General features: G+C 42.4%; 1 protein-coding gene across 4 annotated transcripts in view; it reads left to right on the top strand.

Moving 5' to 3' along the window:
• Positions 1–16,574, top strand: part of RAB3GAP2 (RAB3 GTPase activating non-catalytic protein subunit 2) — an 87,659-nt gene that overhangs the window by 27,507 nt on the left and 43,578 nt on the right. For 3 of the 4 annotated variants that reach the window (XM_019516469.1, XM_019516468.1, XM_019516471.1), the window contains 9 exons: positions 4,052–4,099; positions 4,245–4,320; positions 7,004–7,105; positions 8,514–8,613; positions 9,737–9,835; positions 12,022–12,170; positions 12,954–13,033; positions 13,136–13,225; positions 14,151–14,290. In XM_019516469.1, the coding sequence (XP_019372014.1) occupies positions 4,052–4,099; positions 4,245–4,320; positions 7,004–7,105; positions 8,514–8,613; positions 9,737–9,835; positions 12,022–12,170; positions 12,954–13,033; positions 13,136–13,225; positions 14,151–14,290 (884 nt within the window). The remainder of the gene's footprint in view (positions 1–4,051; positions 4,100–4,244; positions 4,321–7,003; positions 7,106–8,513; positions 8,614–9,736; positions 9,836–12,021; positions 12,171–12,953; positions 13,034–13,135; positions 13,226–14,150; positions 14,291–16,574) is intronic. The other variant, XM_019516470.1, reaches the window with a different exon arrangement.

Raw genomic sequence — 16,574 nt, 5'->3', positions numbered from 1 at the left:
GACTTAATTCATCCTAGATGCACAATACCTTCTTTAGTTAATCTCTTTTGGTATGTTAGTATGGTATGTAGGTTTCATGGGTACTTAAAGACTATGGAACTTGTTTCCAACATCTCCTTAACTGGTAATATCTGCTGTTCACTAAGCTTTACTTTATGAACATGATTTCACTCAATTCTTTAATATATCTCTAAGATGGAATTTATTTACAACTGTTCATAGATTTCTAGAGTTGAAAGGGACCTTGTAGATCATAGAGTCTGACGCCTTGTTCTAGGCAGGAAAGAGCGCTGGGGTTAAGTAATCCCAGCTAGCTGCTTAACTAATCTCTTCTTGAACATCTCCAAGGTAGGGGAAAGCACCACTTCCCTTGGAAGCCCATTCCATATTTTGGCAACCCTCATCATAAAGAATTTCTTCCTGATGTCCAGTCTAAATCTACTGTCCTTCAGTTTGTGGCCGTTATTTCTAGTAACACGGAGGGGCTCCCTGGTAAACAGAGTATCCCCTATTCCCCACTGACCCCACCAATGAGTTTGTAGACAGCTGCTAGATCTCTTGTGGAGGCGGAAGAGATTCAGGTCCCTCAGTCTGTCTTCTGCAGGCCCTCAACCATATGAGTAGCCCTTCTCTGAACCCTCTCAAGGTTATCCACATCCGTCTTGAAGTGCAGCACCAAAATTGGATGCAGTACTCCAGCTGTGGTCTCATCAATGCTGCATAGAGGAGAAGTATCACCTCCCTAGACCTGCTCGTTATGCACCTACTAATGTAAGAAAGAGTGCAGTTAGCCTTGCTTATTACCTCATTGCATTGGCAACTCATGTTCATTTTTGCGTTTCATATGACTCTGAGATGCCTTTCCACTGCCGTGGTACTCAGAATGGTACTTCCCAGTCTGTAGGTGTATTGGAGATACTTTCTCCACAGGTGCATTACCTTGCACTTAGCCTTGTTAAGTTGCATCCTATTCTGATCTGCGCACTTCCCCACTTCCCCTGCTGTCAAATTTATATTTAGAAGATTAGAAAAATCTTCAGCTTTTTTTAACAGCTTGGATGCTTTCTTGTTCTTAGGGGAATAGAGCTTACCTGTAATGTCTGCAGTAGTAGTTTCAGTTTGACATTTAAAGTGTAACTGCATTGGAAATGTCACCTCCCTGATATACTGCCTGTATAAGAGAACATTTGCTCTGTTAATAAGTGTTTCCATAGAAATCTTATAGTATTTTATATCCTTATTTTGGAAAATTGAGTTACCACAGTGTATATTTGTTCTGGCTCATAGTTCAAAGAAATATTTTTAATTATTTATTTCCTGTGAAATGTATAGTGACAGCAAACCAGCTAGCAGACTCCCAGACCCCAAGCCGTGTACAGCAGATTGGGGTCAGGTCACACCCCCTCCCCTCACTGCCACAGCTGGATGAGGCCAGGTCATACCCTTCTCCCTTGGCTGGATGGAGCCAGGTTGGGGCTGGCTCAGGCTCCTCCTCCCCATCCCTGCAGAGCCAAATTAAACCCCCTTCCCCCATTGGGCTGGGCCACCCCTTTTCCACCATGGGGCTGGGTTGGAGCATGATCATGCCTCCTCCCCCTGTGGGGTTGGGTCAGGGCTAGACCATGCCCCTTTTTCCACCTGAACCATGCCCTCTCCCTCCCCTGCAGGGCCAGGTTGGACCTGGACTGTCCCTTGGTCGTGCACAGCTGAATGGGGTTCTGCTGCAACTGCTTTGTTCTGTATAGGGGCCACCAGCCAGATCTGGCCTGCAGGCAGCCTGGGCGCCTCCCATCCAGCCTGATGGCCAAAAAGGTTGAGCACCACTGTTCTAAGTGGTAAAATGCAATGAAAATTGAGTGTGCTAGATCATAGGTGTACTTCATTTTGACAGGTATAATTGAATTAGATTATTCTTCATATGCTAGTAAAGGTACTTTAGTAGTTTTGCAAACATTGTACAAACTTAGTAATATGAGACCTCATGAGAACACTGTACTGCTAACTTTATTGCTTTTTATGAAAGTAGTGAGGCCTAGGAATAATCAAATGAAATAGGCAAGGTTCTTTATTAAGTTGCTTTCATGTAACCTAAGGGTGGCAAGATGTGGGCTGGATGTAGCTCGTGGAGCCATTGGATCCAGCCTGTGGAGCTGGGCATCTTTGGGGATAGCTTTGGTTGCATTGTATGCACATGAGTGGGGTGGAGCCGGGGTGCTCACACATTGAAGAGGTGTGCCAGGGCTGTGTGGCTGGTAGTTGTGCTAGGAATGCAGCTGGGAACCAGGGAGTGGTGGAAGCAGGGAGAAGCCATGGCAGCCAGGTTGCAACACCAACCTGTCTCAGACCTGAGCTTGGTTGTTCTGGCCCACAGCTCCAAAAGGTTGCTGATATGGACCATAATAACACTGTTACTAAGCGTAGAATGTAATTTATACTTACTTATTTCTCTTGGAAATTTTCTAGCACCTTGTTAATTACAAGTTTGTAATTCCTTATGCAACTTTTTGTTATTCCTTTAAAATAGGAAGAATGACATTTGAAAGCAGAAACTCGCCATTTTATCTTGCATTGATTTCTAACCCCCCACCCCAGTAAATTGTCAAAGCCAAATTACTCTTAAATACTGTTTTACATTTCCTCTGTTCTGCCTGTTTTGAAAAATCTGTTCTTACTTGGAACACTTTACAAACAGTACTCCTAAACATCTCAGACATAAAATTGTGTAATTTATGGGTCCTGAACTCAAATTAATTTCTGATCCTTTTATTTCCTTTGAAAACGACATAAAACAATTTTATGCTATTTCACCAGCTGTAACAATTGAGAACCTTATTCTCATTTTTAAATATGTACAATCTTAACCTTTTTCTAGTAGTAGATTTGGAATCTAAAAATAGCATATCTTTCCCTTTTATTCTGAATCAACAGCCACAGATTTCTTATATTATTCAGGCAGTTCCTTCTGTCCTTTAAACCCGGAGTTTTCAACCTTTTTTAGGGAGTGTACCTCTTTTGGTGGTGGCAGCTGGGTGCGGAGCAGGGGGGGGAAGCAGTAACATGGTGGTGGCCGGTTGCATGTGTGATTCCTATGGGATGCTGACAGGCCTTGGACCCTTGTGGTTGGCCAGTCACATGCCTCCTGTCAGCAGCCTGCAGAGCCACATGTGCGACATGCAGCAGTGGTGCAGGGTGGTGGATGGTCTCTGGCCAGCCAGGCAGCACCTGTGTGGCCCACAGTGGGGAGCCACTGCCCCCTCTTCCCCACCCCCACGACCCTGCTTCTGGGAGGCAGTGGTGTGGGGTAGTGGGCAGCGCTCCATCCCTGCCTGCCTGTGCATACCCCCTACCATCTTCCAAGTATCCCTGGGTATATGCATATCCCCAGTTGACAATCCCTTCTTTAAACAATGGATTCTGTACTTTGTTCATTCATTGTAATCTTAATAGCTAAATAATTTGTGAATGTCTGTCTTTTTATAGTGATGTACTGAAAGCATTTGCAGTATTAGTTTATATCTTATTTTTTTGCCTTGCAATCCTATTCTTTTTTTTACTGCAACTTTCTCAGACAGTATGACTCACGTTAATGTTTTTGTGGCATGTGCTGTTTTTGCATCTTTTGCTTTCTGCTTTATTATAGTTTTTTCTAGGGACTACATTACTTGATATGTACACCAGTAATTTCTTAAAATGTAACATACTGCTATAAAAATACCTGTATTTTTAATAATAGAAATGAAGAGTGGTTTTTCTTCAACCACTTTGGGTAGCAAATCCACATGACATAAATAGATGCTGCAACTGTCTTTTCTTAATACACAGTGTGTCACTTTAAATTGTGTATAATTTTGCAGAATGGTTTTGTTAGCATTTTGCACAGTTTATTTATCTCTGTTACTTATTCATCTTTAATAAAGTAAATGTTTCTTAAACATTAGAACTATTTAGTAAAATATTAAAATTGATTAATTTTTGTGTAATAGTGAACTATGGCAGTGTGTCATCTAAACTTGAGCATGAAATATACTTAATATTTTTGTTTTCTTTTTAGAGAATGTGTAAGTAGTGCCTTGTGCATTCCATTGGCAAGTCAAAAGAGGTAAGAATAGACAGACTTTCATGAGTGCCATCTTCTGCTTTCAGATAGTTTAATTCCTTTTAAAATCAGTGGAATGTGTTTGTATGTCTCTGAAGCTAGGACTTTATCTTTCTCTTAAATATTTTTTTATATTTGAATGCAACAGGAGCTCCACAGGCCGTCCTGACTGGACCTGCATTGTGGTAGGCTTCACTTCTGGCTACGTTCGTTTCTACACTGAGGTGAGTCTTTGCTTCTCAGCATTGAGCGGCTGTAAAGTACTGATGTATTGCTGTTCCTTGTGAAATTTTCTTTCAGTGCTTGTCCATTTACACATTCTTGGTGTAGGTGTGCATATGTCTCAAGTGCCAAAGTTTTTTGCAAAGTATGTGTCCTAGAACTGGCCATCTAGAGTGCATGTGTCCCACCTCTCCTTATGTTCTATGCCAAAATTGTGAAGCTCAGTGAATGTTTTCAGCTGCTTTGTTCCTCTCAACTACATTGTGTGAGTGTCTACAGTGTATTCAAACTCTGCTCAGCTTACAGCTCTTCTAAAAGCCTTCTGCTATTGAGTTTTTTTTGTTTGGTCTTCCATTCTTCTTTCCTGGAGAATTGCTCTATCACTACTTTTTCTTTGCCTGCTCCCTTTTTTCACTTTGGTTTCTGATTCTTTGGTTAAATCTCAGGTGTCCTTTAGGTGGTGCTGTCTGCTGCTTCAACTATATGAGGCTATATTTTACCCCCCATATTGAACTGATCATCTTGTAATTTTATTTTCCTTTTCATTATACTTTTTTCACTTCAATGTTGTCATGGTTCTCTGAGATTTCAGCTCTGTCCATCCTGCAGTGGAGCAAATGCCTGCTATGGATGGATGTAACAACTGCCTCTTTTTGTGGTGTCCCATGTTTCCAGGAAGTGTTCTATTTGTAAGTCTCCCAGGTTAGAAAGAAGTGCAAGGCCAGGCTCTGTGTCTGATTCCTTGGGAAAGTTCAAGAGGTCAGTTTCTGTTTTGGGAGCACAAAATACAAAGAATGTCCAGAACCTCCGAGCAAGTCTCCTGTTTCTTTCCTGGTGTCTGACCTAGTTGTTGTAAGTATCTTTCCCTGACTTCCCATTGTGACCATTATGACCCTTGTCTTTTCATCTATGGACTGACTCTGGGTACAGGTGATACTGACCAGGCTCCCATTCTTCAGCCTCAGCTGTGCAAGTGCTTTCTACATAATCTTTGGGTCTTCTCCTTCAGTTTGGGAGGACTCCAAGGATCTGGCTTCGAGGACAAAGGTGGTACCTGACAACAGTTTGCTCTCTTCTTCCTCACCAAATGTAGCTGGGTCTTATCACTTTCAATAGATGATTTTAGAGCAAGTGTGCTCAACTTCCAGATGTGGCTCATTGATTTGGCATTCAGCCTGCAGGGGTCCCTACGGGTCAGAAAATTTGGCAGCAAGGGAAGTTCCTCATGGCTGGATCCAGCTCTCCCTGGGCGAGTGCTGCACAGTGGGATCAGGGCTCAGCCAAAACTTCCCTCCAGGCTGCCCTAGATGCAGAGAATGCTGTCTCCTTTTCCATGACCCGTGACATATGCATGAGATTATTTCTCTTCATCCCAGGGCTCTGGTATCCCAAGAGAGGTGCAGGATATGATAGAAAGAATCATGCTCATTAGTTCTAAAACTGATGATGATAAAGATTAGAGGACCATCCTTCATTCCCTTGAAGTCTGTACACTTGGCCATAAGAGGAAGCACAGATCTAAGTCCTATTCAGAGCAAAGACCATCCCAACAGTCTTCTTTTGTTCTTCCTTCTCTCACATTCTGTCTGCAGGAGTCCCCAAGAAATTGCCAGCATCTCAGTAAGTTTTGGCATTCCTCTCTTGTTGCTCCGTTGACTTGCTATAACTAAACAGCTTTTGTTTTTTTATACCTATAAAAGCTTTTCATCAATAATTGATAGGTGCATCCTGCTTTCCAGGGCTGTCCTTACCTTTGACAGCTGTGGGTCCTTAAACACTAATGGCTGATCAATCACTTCTCAATACAATTATGGCTAGATTTGTACAATTGAGTTCGCTGCCCATTCCCCTTCCCTATTTGTCTTCAGAGGGACATGTTCATGAGCTGTTGTGACAGGTTTGCCCCCCCATTAGCTTAGTGACAATGGAAGGGGGTTCCTCTGCATCTCAGAAGAATGGGATTTTTTACAGTGGTTTCCTGGTTCCTGGGAGGAATGGTGGATGTGCAGTCCACCTTCGATATAAGAAAGCTCAACTCTTCTATTTGCAATCTCACATTCAATGTTTTTTTATTAGCTGCTGTTGCTCAGTCTCTGATGTGAGCCTGCTTAGCATCTGAGTCATCGCTTCGCTTCTGTTTCAGTAGTGAATTAGTACCTTATTAAGCATCTGCCTCAGTGGTGAGTCATCAAATTCCCAGAGAAAATAATTGTTTTGTGGTGGGCTGAGAGTGTTTTCAGTACATGGCTCTTTCATTGGATATAGCTCTTAGAGTCTTCATTTGGGTCATTGCAGTTGTCAGTGGCCTGTCTCAGGAAGACAGAGTTGCAGTGTACTCTTATCTGGATGGTTGGCTGTCCGGTCATCTCTTGGATCACTGTGTACCCAAGTGCAGTCTCAATTGTGTTGTATATTAGTGTGGACCCAAGCATAAAAAGGCAAGGTTCATGTCCTGCCCCACTTTCCCCTTTTGCTCAGTGTCCAGTGCCCTTGCATGGAGCATGGGAGGGGCAGGTACAAGCATGCTATATAGTTTCTGCTCAGGGAAAAAGGTGATGCCGAAGCTCAAGGGCTTGAGGTGCCTGTGTACCCACTCAGCATTCCAGTTACTGGTAAGTTCTCATTTCTGTGGGTCTAATTCAGTGACAGATTAATAAATGTTTGCATTCTGTATTCTTTCTCTAGAATGGAGTGTTACTTCTTGCACAGCTTTTAAATGAAGATCCTGTCCTGCAGCTTAAGTGTAGAACGTATGAAATTCCCAGGCATCCTGGAGTCACAGAACAGGTACTGAAGCAAATTATTTCAGAAGAGAAATGATACTGTTCCAGGACGTGCCCAGAGTTCTTTTCTCCATAAACCTTGTGTTTTAGCATTTTTGACTAGTGAAAATCTTATAGTAGGAGTCCAGGGACTCGTTGTGCTAGACCAGTGGTCAGCAACCTTTTAAGACAGCAGGTTGGATTTACCCCCTTTGATTCTGAGGCAGGCAAGCGCTTGAATCCAGCCACCGCCACTGCTTTTCCTATGGGCAGCACAAGGGAAGCACCTACTGCTGCTGCTTTTCCCTGTGGTGGCAGGGGAAAGCAACTGCTGTTGAAGCTGGCCATTCCACTCTCCTCTCTCCCCCACCGTCTTTCGTTTGTGGGCTGGATTAAATGGCTTTGTGGGCTGGGGTTGGCCCGTGGTTTGTAAATTACTGACTCCTGTTCTAGAAAAAGAGTCCTTAAACCAGCTAATTATAAAGATGCAGACAGGGGCACACCATGGTTTCTCACATTGTCTGGAGTATTTTTAGTCCTGTAAGGTAGAGTAACTGAATTACTGTAGCATTCTTGTAAAAGAATGCTTCACTTGGTGCCCTTTTATGTATGCAAAATAGAGTAATATGCTTGTGGATGTTCAGGAGTTAGCAGGTCCCAAGAGCTCTGTACAGTTATCCACTAGATGACACAACCTTCTTTTATCTCTTAGTAACATCACAATAGAGGCAGCTAGAAAGTAAAATAACCTGTAGGAAAGGAGTTAAGGCTGTTTTGAGCATTGCTAATGGGCATCTGCATTTCACTATGCTATTTCCTGTTGAGCAGGTCTTGTAGAACTTGTGCAGTTTTGAAGAAAGCCCAGCATTCTGCACTCACTGCTGAGTTGAAATTCTTCATGCAGAAAAAATAATGAAATGTTAGAAATCTCTGTGTGATATCTGGGCAAGATTGTTATCTAATGATCTAGCATGACATTATATGCCCAGTTTTGGAATGTGGAGACTGATTTAGATGACCAGATCAACGCTTACGTTCCCAAGAGCCATTTAGACCCCTGATATAGATGAAGGATTAAATTTATAAACCTTTATACGCTACAGTAACTTGTGCGTGTTTTTAAACAAAATATGTTTAAAAAATATAAATATGACTAGGCATATAAAATTCAATGAAAGGATAGAACACTAAGGGCAATTACAAAATAGTCTTTATATCTAAATAACTTGAATGCTGAGATGTCAGAGAAATTAAGACTTCTTTCCTTATCTGTACTTGACATTCCATTGTGTGAAACCCATTAGAAATTAACTGTTTAAGTGTAACTCTTGTTGTCTTGCATTATTTATAAAGCTTGTCTTCAGAGGAAAAAGCTAAGCTGTTAAGGTGATGCTGAAAAGTGATTGTCTTCCTTACCTCATTTTTAAATAAAGAATGAAGAACTGAGTATCTTGTATCCAGCTGCAATTGTAACTATTGATGGTTTCAGCCTCTTCCAGTCCCTTCGTGCTTGTCGTAATCAGGTGGCAAGAGGTATGTTTTAAGAGAAGCTGCCTATTACTGTGATCTGGAAGTGGACTGGAAGTGCTTTGGGTCCACTTCCAGGTTCACTGCTAAGTGTGCGGCCCAGCCGCCTCGCCCTGCACTCCTGTGGGGCACTTCATCTGCCCCAGCATTGCAGCGTTCACAAGCCATACCTGGTACCTGGAGGTATATAGAAAAAATATTTAAAGCTGTGTCTATGTCTAAGTTGATGACTGTCCAAGTCGGCATCGAATCTTTGGATTCAGCCAAATCGAATCGGGACAGTGATCGATCCAAATCAACAAATCGAACTGCTGCCCCTGATTCAGTCTGAATCAAATGTGGCCTGTTTCACATACCCCTAATATCCTGTGATTTGGGCACTCTGAATCTACTTACTTGCATTTGACACAGGCCAGCCTCCACAAACGTAGCACAAATACGAACTAGTATGAAACATTATTATTACATCAAAATAAATAATAAGGGAAAGCAAATTACTGAAAGGATTATTTTGGCACTAAAAAATACAACTGCAATAGATATTATGGTTGTAAATTTTCTGGGCAATAATGTTCAAATTCTTATTTTGTTCAGGATATATGTCAAAGTATTATACAAAAATGTCTTAAAGAGCTGCAGGTTACTTTATGGACTGAGGTCTAACGATCACCAAAAACTTAAATTTTCTCCATATGTATTACTTGCAGCAACATTGACCCATGTTATTGATAGTAAAAAAACAGATGTTCAACCCCAGACCCGTGGAGCCATGCTGTCTGGCCCATGGGCTCCCTTCAGGTCTAGAAATTTGGTGGCCGGGAGTGGGGGACAATTAAGACTTGCACTGTTCCCCTGCAACCAAATTTCTAAGCCTCCCAAGGCTGATCCAGGTCAGCCCCACATGGAGGTAACTGGGCCCCCAGCAAGGTGTTGCCACACTGCAGATTGAGCCCATTGGTCAGATCTGGCCCATTGGACTGACCTGGCACTGCTCATGTGTCCTGCAGATAAAAAAAACAAAAAAAACCCACCACTGGTATAAAACATTATTGCATTAGCTGACATGTTTTTGCCTATTGTAGTTTTTGAACTAACTGCTATTTTTATTTGTCTCAAAAAAACTTGGCAGCGGCAGCATCAGGCAATGAGAACGTTCAGCCCCCACCATTAGCCTATAAGAAGTGGGGCTTGCAGGATGTGGACGCTATTATTGACCACGCAAGTGTTGGTAAGTGGTACTGTTTAACTTCAGGCCTTCAACAAATGAAATAATTTTACCATTTTTATTCTGTTTGAATAAGGGGGTTTCCACAGATGCCAGAGTATTGGTATATGATGATGCTTGAATGGAGAAATGTAGGAGTTATCTGGAGAAAATTAAGGACTTGTGAATGAGGAAAGAAACATTTCCTCTTCTGTAGTCTCTTTCATCACTGCACCAGAAGGAAAGAGGATGTAGCATCTTTTTGTGAATCTTTTCCATCTTTGCCCCCCAGCCTTTTTTCCCCCTTATTTTGAGTGAGGCCAGGTCAGATGTAGTCTTCTCCTATATTAGTGGCAAATTATAGGATTGTCTGGCAGAAAGAATAAAGACTAGCAGAAGGCTTGTCTGCAGTAAGTAGTTTGAGGTTCAGATAGTTCCCCCCCCCCCCCCCGAGGGAATGGTACTGGCCTCTAGTTAGTCTGAGACTCTGGATCTCTGTGAATGGGGGAAGCTTGCTTGTTCTGAAGTCCTCTCAGATGGGTATATCTTTTGAAGAGGGATATACCTGGCTGACTCCACCTGCCTCAAAAGAAAATAGTTGTGAGGAGGAGCAGCTGGATAGCCAGTGAAATAGGTTTCTCAGCTGCTGAATTTTGGGGGTGTAGGTGTGTGGCAGTACTTCTAGTACCCACCCTATGCTGGTTCTGTGAGGGGCCAGTGATGTGGTTCTCATTATCCAATCCAGCTGTGTAGAGCTTCCTTCATTAGGATTTCCCCTTCTGTCACCGACTGTAGAGAGGGAATGGGATCTCAGTCACTACTTAGTCTCTAGTTTCCTTGTTAAAATGCATGATTATCACTTTATGTTAATTTTTACAGCTTTATAAAATGGAGAAGAACCCAGATATAGTTTGTAGGTTTAGATTCTGTAGCTCTTGTGAAGATGAGGGTTTGCAGATTGGTTGGTGGGTATATGCAGTCATTACAAACAGCTGTAGGGGCCTGTGAGATGTGCTAGCCCGGGGTGTCCAACCTTTTTGAATGTGGGGCCGGATTGTGAACTTTTTATCACCCAGTGGGCCAGCAGAAGCGGGCACTCGTGTGGCCTGTCCAGTCCGGCCGCAGCTTGGGGGCGCAGGGGTCAAGGGGTGCCGCCTGACCCTACTGTGTCCTCCCTACCACCTGGGCGACCTCAAGGATGCTTCCACACCTGCGCACTTGGGCTCAGCAGCCAGGGGGACATGTGGGGACTCTACAGGGGGGTGCAGGATGTGCAGGGACACCCCCCTGCTCCTTCTCCCCCAGGGCAGCCTGAGGCTGAGCCCAAGCAGCAGGGGTCCCTCCCTCCCCAGGGCCCGTGACTCACCACCCCCAGTGCGCTGTCTGTGGGTGCAGGGGGAGGCGGGAGCAGTGCCGGCTTCCCGCCCTGACAGCTGCAGCAGCATCTCCTGCAGGCCTGGCCGCAGCATCCCTCCGAGCCGGCATCCGCGCCCCCTGTGCCCACCCGCCTGCTGCACTGTGACCTGCTCCAGCTGGCGGGGCCTGGCGCAGGGTGGGGCTGGCATACAAATGAGGAAGGGAGGGGCAGGGCTAGGAATGGAAACCCTGCAGTGTGGGGGAGGGGAGGAGCAGGCATGCAGATGAGGAAGGGAGGGTTGGGGTGAGGAAGGACCACCATGAAATGAGGGGGGAGGGGAGGAGCTGCACCACGTTTGCAACGTCCCTTCCCCAGCCCTTCAGCAGCCGTTAGGAAGCTGCTGAGGGGCTGAGGGAGGGACAAGGGGTGGGAACGAAAGTAAACAGCATTTACTTTTGTTTCCTGTCGCAGCACTGCGGGCCACAGAAAATGGCTTGGTGGGCCGTAAGTTGGACAGGCCTGTGCTAGCCGGTGGCTGCAGTTTTTATTTCAAAGGGAACTGCTTCTTTGCTCAGCTGTGTTGTACTGCTGAAATGTTTTAGCTGAGTAAAGAAGTGGTACCTTATGTAGTGAAAAGAAAAAAGGCAGCAAGGAGCTGACTACTTCACTTGGAAACCCCACTGTGAATTTAAGCAGGTTGTAAGCCACTTGGATATGAATGATCCGGGTTCTGCTGTGTTAAACAGATGTGAATAAAGTCTCCTCAGGGTTTTTGTAGAATTATGACTGACCAAGAATATAGAATTTTACAACCTGAAATGCCAAGTAGATCCTTTTCTTTTTTTCTTAATAGGTATCATGACTTTGTCTCCCTTTGATCAAATGAAGACTGCATCCAATATAGGTGGATATAATGCAGCTATAAAGAACAGTCCACCAGCTATGTCTCAGTACGTCACTGTTGGGTCCAATCCTTTCACTGGTTTCTTTTTTGCCTTGGAGGTACGTATATAATGTATTATGAAATTAGCATGATGAAACAATTTGGCTGTATGTCTTAATAGCTTTCCCTTTCCGTATTGGAGAAAAAACTATTTTAGGATAATTCTGCTTTTATCCAAATTTGTGCTGAGTTTTATTTTTCTTCAGCCTTCAGAACTTAGAGGTAATTTGAAGAAACCTCCCGATGGAATTGGCAGGATCTGTTTGCAAAACATGCCACAGGTTCCTGTTATCCAGGATTTTTAATGCTAAATCAAACGCATTTAATAATAGAAACATTTTTAAAAGCTTATTTTTCTTGCACTTGAGAACTTACTGTCAGTTTATTATTCTTTTAGACTGAATAAAAGCTTGCGGCATGCATAGTTAACCTGTCTGGTCAGGTAGCATATTAGGCTATCAGATGTTTGCAGAGGGCTTCTTGAACAGTACAGTGGGACTTGGAGATGTCAGCATATTATTGTTTTGGAGACCGTGAGTTAATAGGCTGCAGAGCCTTTTTTCTCCCTAGAGCCAGGCCCATATGGCTTCTGTAGGTGAGATCGTCTGTAGTTCATTCAGATAGAAAAGCTATTGAAGACTTGTACTGAAAATTAATGTGGATGAGGGCAAATTTTGACAGCATACTTATAGAGCTTTGCCCAGCAGTATATACCTGAGTTATACAATTCTGAGTGTTTAGAATTTCAGCATTTGAGTTTATATGGTGCTGTGATTGGATAGATCTTTGTTTAAAAAATGCTGGCATTAACATACTAAACAGGTTTTCTTTTCTTCCTTCAGGGTAGCACACAGCCACTATTATCTCATGTTGCACTAGCAGTTGCTAGTAAACTGACTTCAGCACTATTCAGTGCTGCGAGGTAAGAAAATGTAAAATAATTTTAAGTAGGACTTTGCTTTAGTAGCTAACTTTCAGGATTTTAATTTTATTAATTTGGGGATCTTTTTTTTTCTGTTGCAAGTGGCTGGCTTGGTTGGAAGAGCAAGCATGAAGAAGAATCTGTTCAAAAACAGAAACCAAAAGTTGAACCTGCTACCCCATTAGCAGTGAGGCAAGTTTAGTTTCTGTATAGTCCTCAGTTGCTTTGAAGCTTTTCCTTGATTGTTTGAATTATTTGTATATCTGTTTAGCTAGTAAGTTGGAGCCATTTTTTCTTGTTACCTACTGTAGCAAGGCTACTTACTAATTGTAAGGTTTTATTTATCTTTATAATCAAAATTTAAATTCACTTAGTTTACAAATGGAATGAGTTTAATAGTCTCTGGTTGCCAATGTGTGTCCAACTTTGCTCCCCTGAAATGAACAAAAAAATACCTCTTGCCCAGTTTAGCAGGAAGGAAATCCTTATTTAAGAGGTTAAGCATAAAAGGCCTAAATTTAACATATGAAGTAGTGCAGAAGAGCTTATGAGCAAGCTCATAAATTACTTGCAGCACTTGACACTGCATACATATCTCAAAGTCCTCGCGAAAATGCTTGTTGTGTTTTGTTTTCCTATTTGAGAAATGAGCACAAACAGATTGCATCTTGCCCAGTGGTTCAGAGAAATTTGAGTGTAGTTTTCCCGATTCCTCGCCCCTCTGCTTTAAACTTCGGGCTGTACTGCCAATCAAGGTACGCATGGGTCTGATTAGCAGTGGAGAGGATCCATGAGATCATCTCTTGTTGCAAGATGGTTTCGTGCCAATGCACAACAAGGGAAGATAAGTGATTGCTTAGCCTCCTCTCTGAATTTTAACTTATGAACTGAATTCAGTCTTTTGTGTTGCCAGTTTTTAGTTGTCAGCTTAGTGAGACTTTAAAAAAGACAACAGCATGACATTTTAGAATAGTGAAATGCTGCATCTGCATTTTTGTCTATTAAAATAACCCTTTATAGTGTCTGAAACATTTTTACTATTTCTGTATAAGTTTTTGTATATGGAACTGTTCCTAAATTATATTTTTGTAAATAATAGTATTTTTTGCGGTTTCAGGTTTGGACTTCCAGATTCCCGACGCCATGGCGAGAGCATATGTCTTTCTCCATGTAACACGTTGGCTGCAGTAACGGATGACTTTGGAAGAGTTATTTTACTGGATGTTACAAGAGGACTTGCAGTTCGTATGTGGAAAGGTAAACCTATGGTGTATGGCAGTAAAAAGCAAGCTATTCGTTAGAAATGTTTTGGTTTTATGTTTAATTGACTTACAAATGGAAGTAGTCATAGTTGTGTTTTACTTATATCTGTGAAATTTAGTATACTTTCAGGATGGCAGGGGTGAGGAATTAGTGTGATTATTAGTGACGGTTTAATTAGTAACCTCAGATACTGGTGTATACATCATTTTTTGCCTGAACTTCCTTTCCCAGGTCCTGCTGCTGTAAGATCCGTTCACTTTGTTACAAAGGGTTTGAGTTACTTTGTTCAATATGCTCCCTGTGTTGTATAGTTCTAGATCTTTTTTCCTCTTTCTTTTTAATCTGGGGCAAGGAGCAGCAACAGTCTGTTCCCCTACCCTTCACACCACAGAAATGCTGGGAAAGGCAGAAACTTTCACTTTGTTGGGCCAGTTAGCTTTCTTTGTGGGTGTTCTGCCTGTTCTCAGGATAGAGTATTTAATCTCATTTTCTTGGGACTGAGTTCTTTTTAGGAAAGTTTCAGAAATTTCCCTTTTGAGGGTTACAGATATTATAGTAGCTGGTACTATAATATGGCCAGGATTTGTAGAAGAGATTTTTTTTTCCAGCTCCCCCATCACATGGACCTATGTTTTGGCATAAGGTATGAGACATTATTTAGTATATTGTCTTCTCTTTACTTTCCATAGAGCAAACCCAGGAGTCTTGGAGGCCTTTAACATAGTAGTTCAGAGGCACTAGGCTGTATTCCACGTGTATGATTTCTCTTTTTCCCCACTCAGTTGTCTTGGCCGAGAACTGCTGGTTTTCCCACGACATGCATAGGAAAGAAGGGTTGAGTCCTTTCTCCAGACATTCTTTGTAGATGGGAGGAAGAGAAGTCTCAAAGGGGACAATAAAAGACCAATTTAAGGAATTGTAGTAATCAGATTTGCAAGTAAAAATTCTTATTTTGTTGATGCACTGGGTACAGGTACAGCTGCTGTTTGAAGGGAACTTCATTGGGACTGGAATGGTGGGGAGTGAAGGAGTCTTCATTTTCACCATCCTTCCAGCTTGCATAGCTAACTTGGGAAGTATTATAAAATAATGTCTGTAGTATCTTTTGTTCCTCCTAGGCATTTCCTTCCCCCATAATTATGGGTTTATCTGGTAAACATATTTATGACTTTAAAGAGAGATGCTTTCCCATTTTTATCTTGTCTCTGGTATTTTTATGGTATATTTAATATGCTTCCACATTCACTAGATTCCTTTCTCAGTCAAACAAGCATGTTCTAAGTAGACAGCAGTTTTGCCTGCCAAGTTTTCCATATTTATAATTAATCGTTTAAATAACTTTACAACAAAGGGTGATATGATCCACGCATTCTCTCACCCACAACATCTTTCAAGTTGTGAACTGCTAATAAGTAATTAATGACTGAATGTTTTGTGTGTTCTTACTGGGACCAGCATGGACTTCAGAGATGCCAGCAAATGCAAGCATATATTTAGAACTATAATTTCTCCTAAGAGATTATGAATGGCTTAGAAATCTCATCTGAATTCTGCTTCAGTTTGTTAAAACTTATTTTGTAGATCAATCGCTATGTCTCTTTTTAAGTGGGTTGTCTAGCCTGCTGGCTTCTCCTCAGCCAGTCTTCTTGGGTAACACATTCTTTTAGCAGCAAAGAAACAAAAGGCAAACCATTCTGCCCTCTCCAGTCACCTGGACTCTGAAGCAGTTGTGTTCACAATTTGCCGCCTCCTCTCCTGCTTTTCTCTCTTGGGAGCTTTTTAAAGCTCCTAGCAGGACACTACTTGCCTATTCAAATGTTTTACAGCTGGGCTGTCTCAACAGGGCTGACTGTTCCCTCTTAAAGGAACAGACTGCCCTTTTACAGTCTCTGAGAAGAGTTTCTGTATATGTATTTATTAATATATTAGAAATCATAGGAAATTAGGGTTGGAAGGGACCTCTAGAGGTCATTTAGTCCAACCGTCTGATCAAAGCAGGACCAGCCCCAACTAGATCATTTCCAGCCAGAACTTTGTTGAGCTGGGCCTCCAAGGATAGAACTTCCACAGCCTCTGGGTAACCCATTCTAGTGCCTCACCACCTTCATCATGAAAGAGTTTTTCCTCATATATAACCTAAGCTTCCCATGCTGCAACTTGAGACAACTGATCCTTGTTCTGTCATCTGCTACCACTAAGAACAGTCTAGCTCCATCTTCTTTGGAACCCTGCTTTGGGTAGTTAAAGGCTGCTATCAGATCCCCCACCCCCCAGTTTT

This window comes from Gavialis gangeticus, unplaced genomic scaffold (assembly GCF_001723915.1).
Source record: "Gavialis gangeticus isolate Ggan-Ray unplaced genomic scaffold, GavGan_comp1, whole genome shotgun sequence".
Lineage (NCBI taxonomy): Eukaryota > Metazoa > Chordata > Crocodylia > Gavialidae > Gavialis > Gavialis gangeticus.
This window is presented reverse-complemented; position numbering and strand designations above follow the sequence as displayed.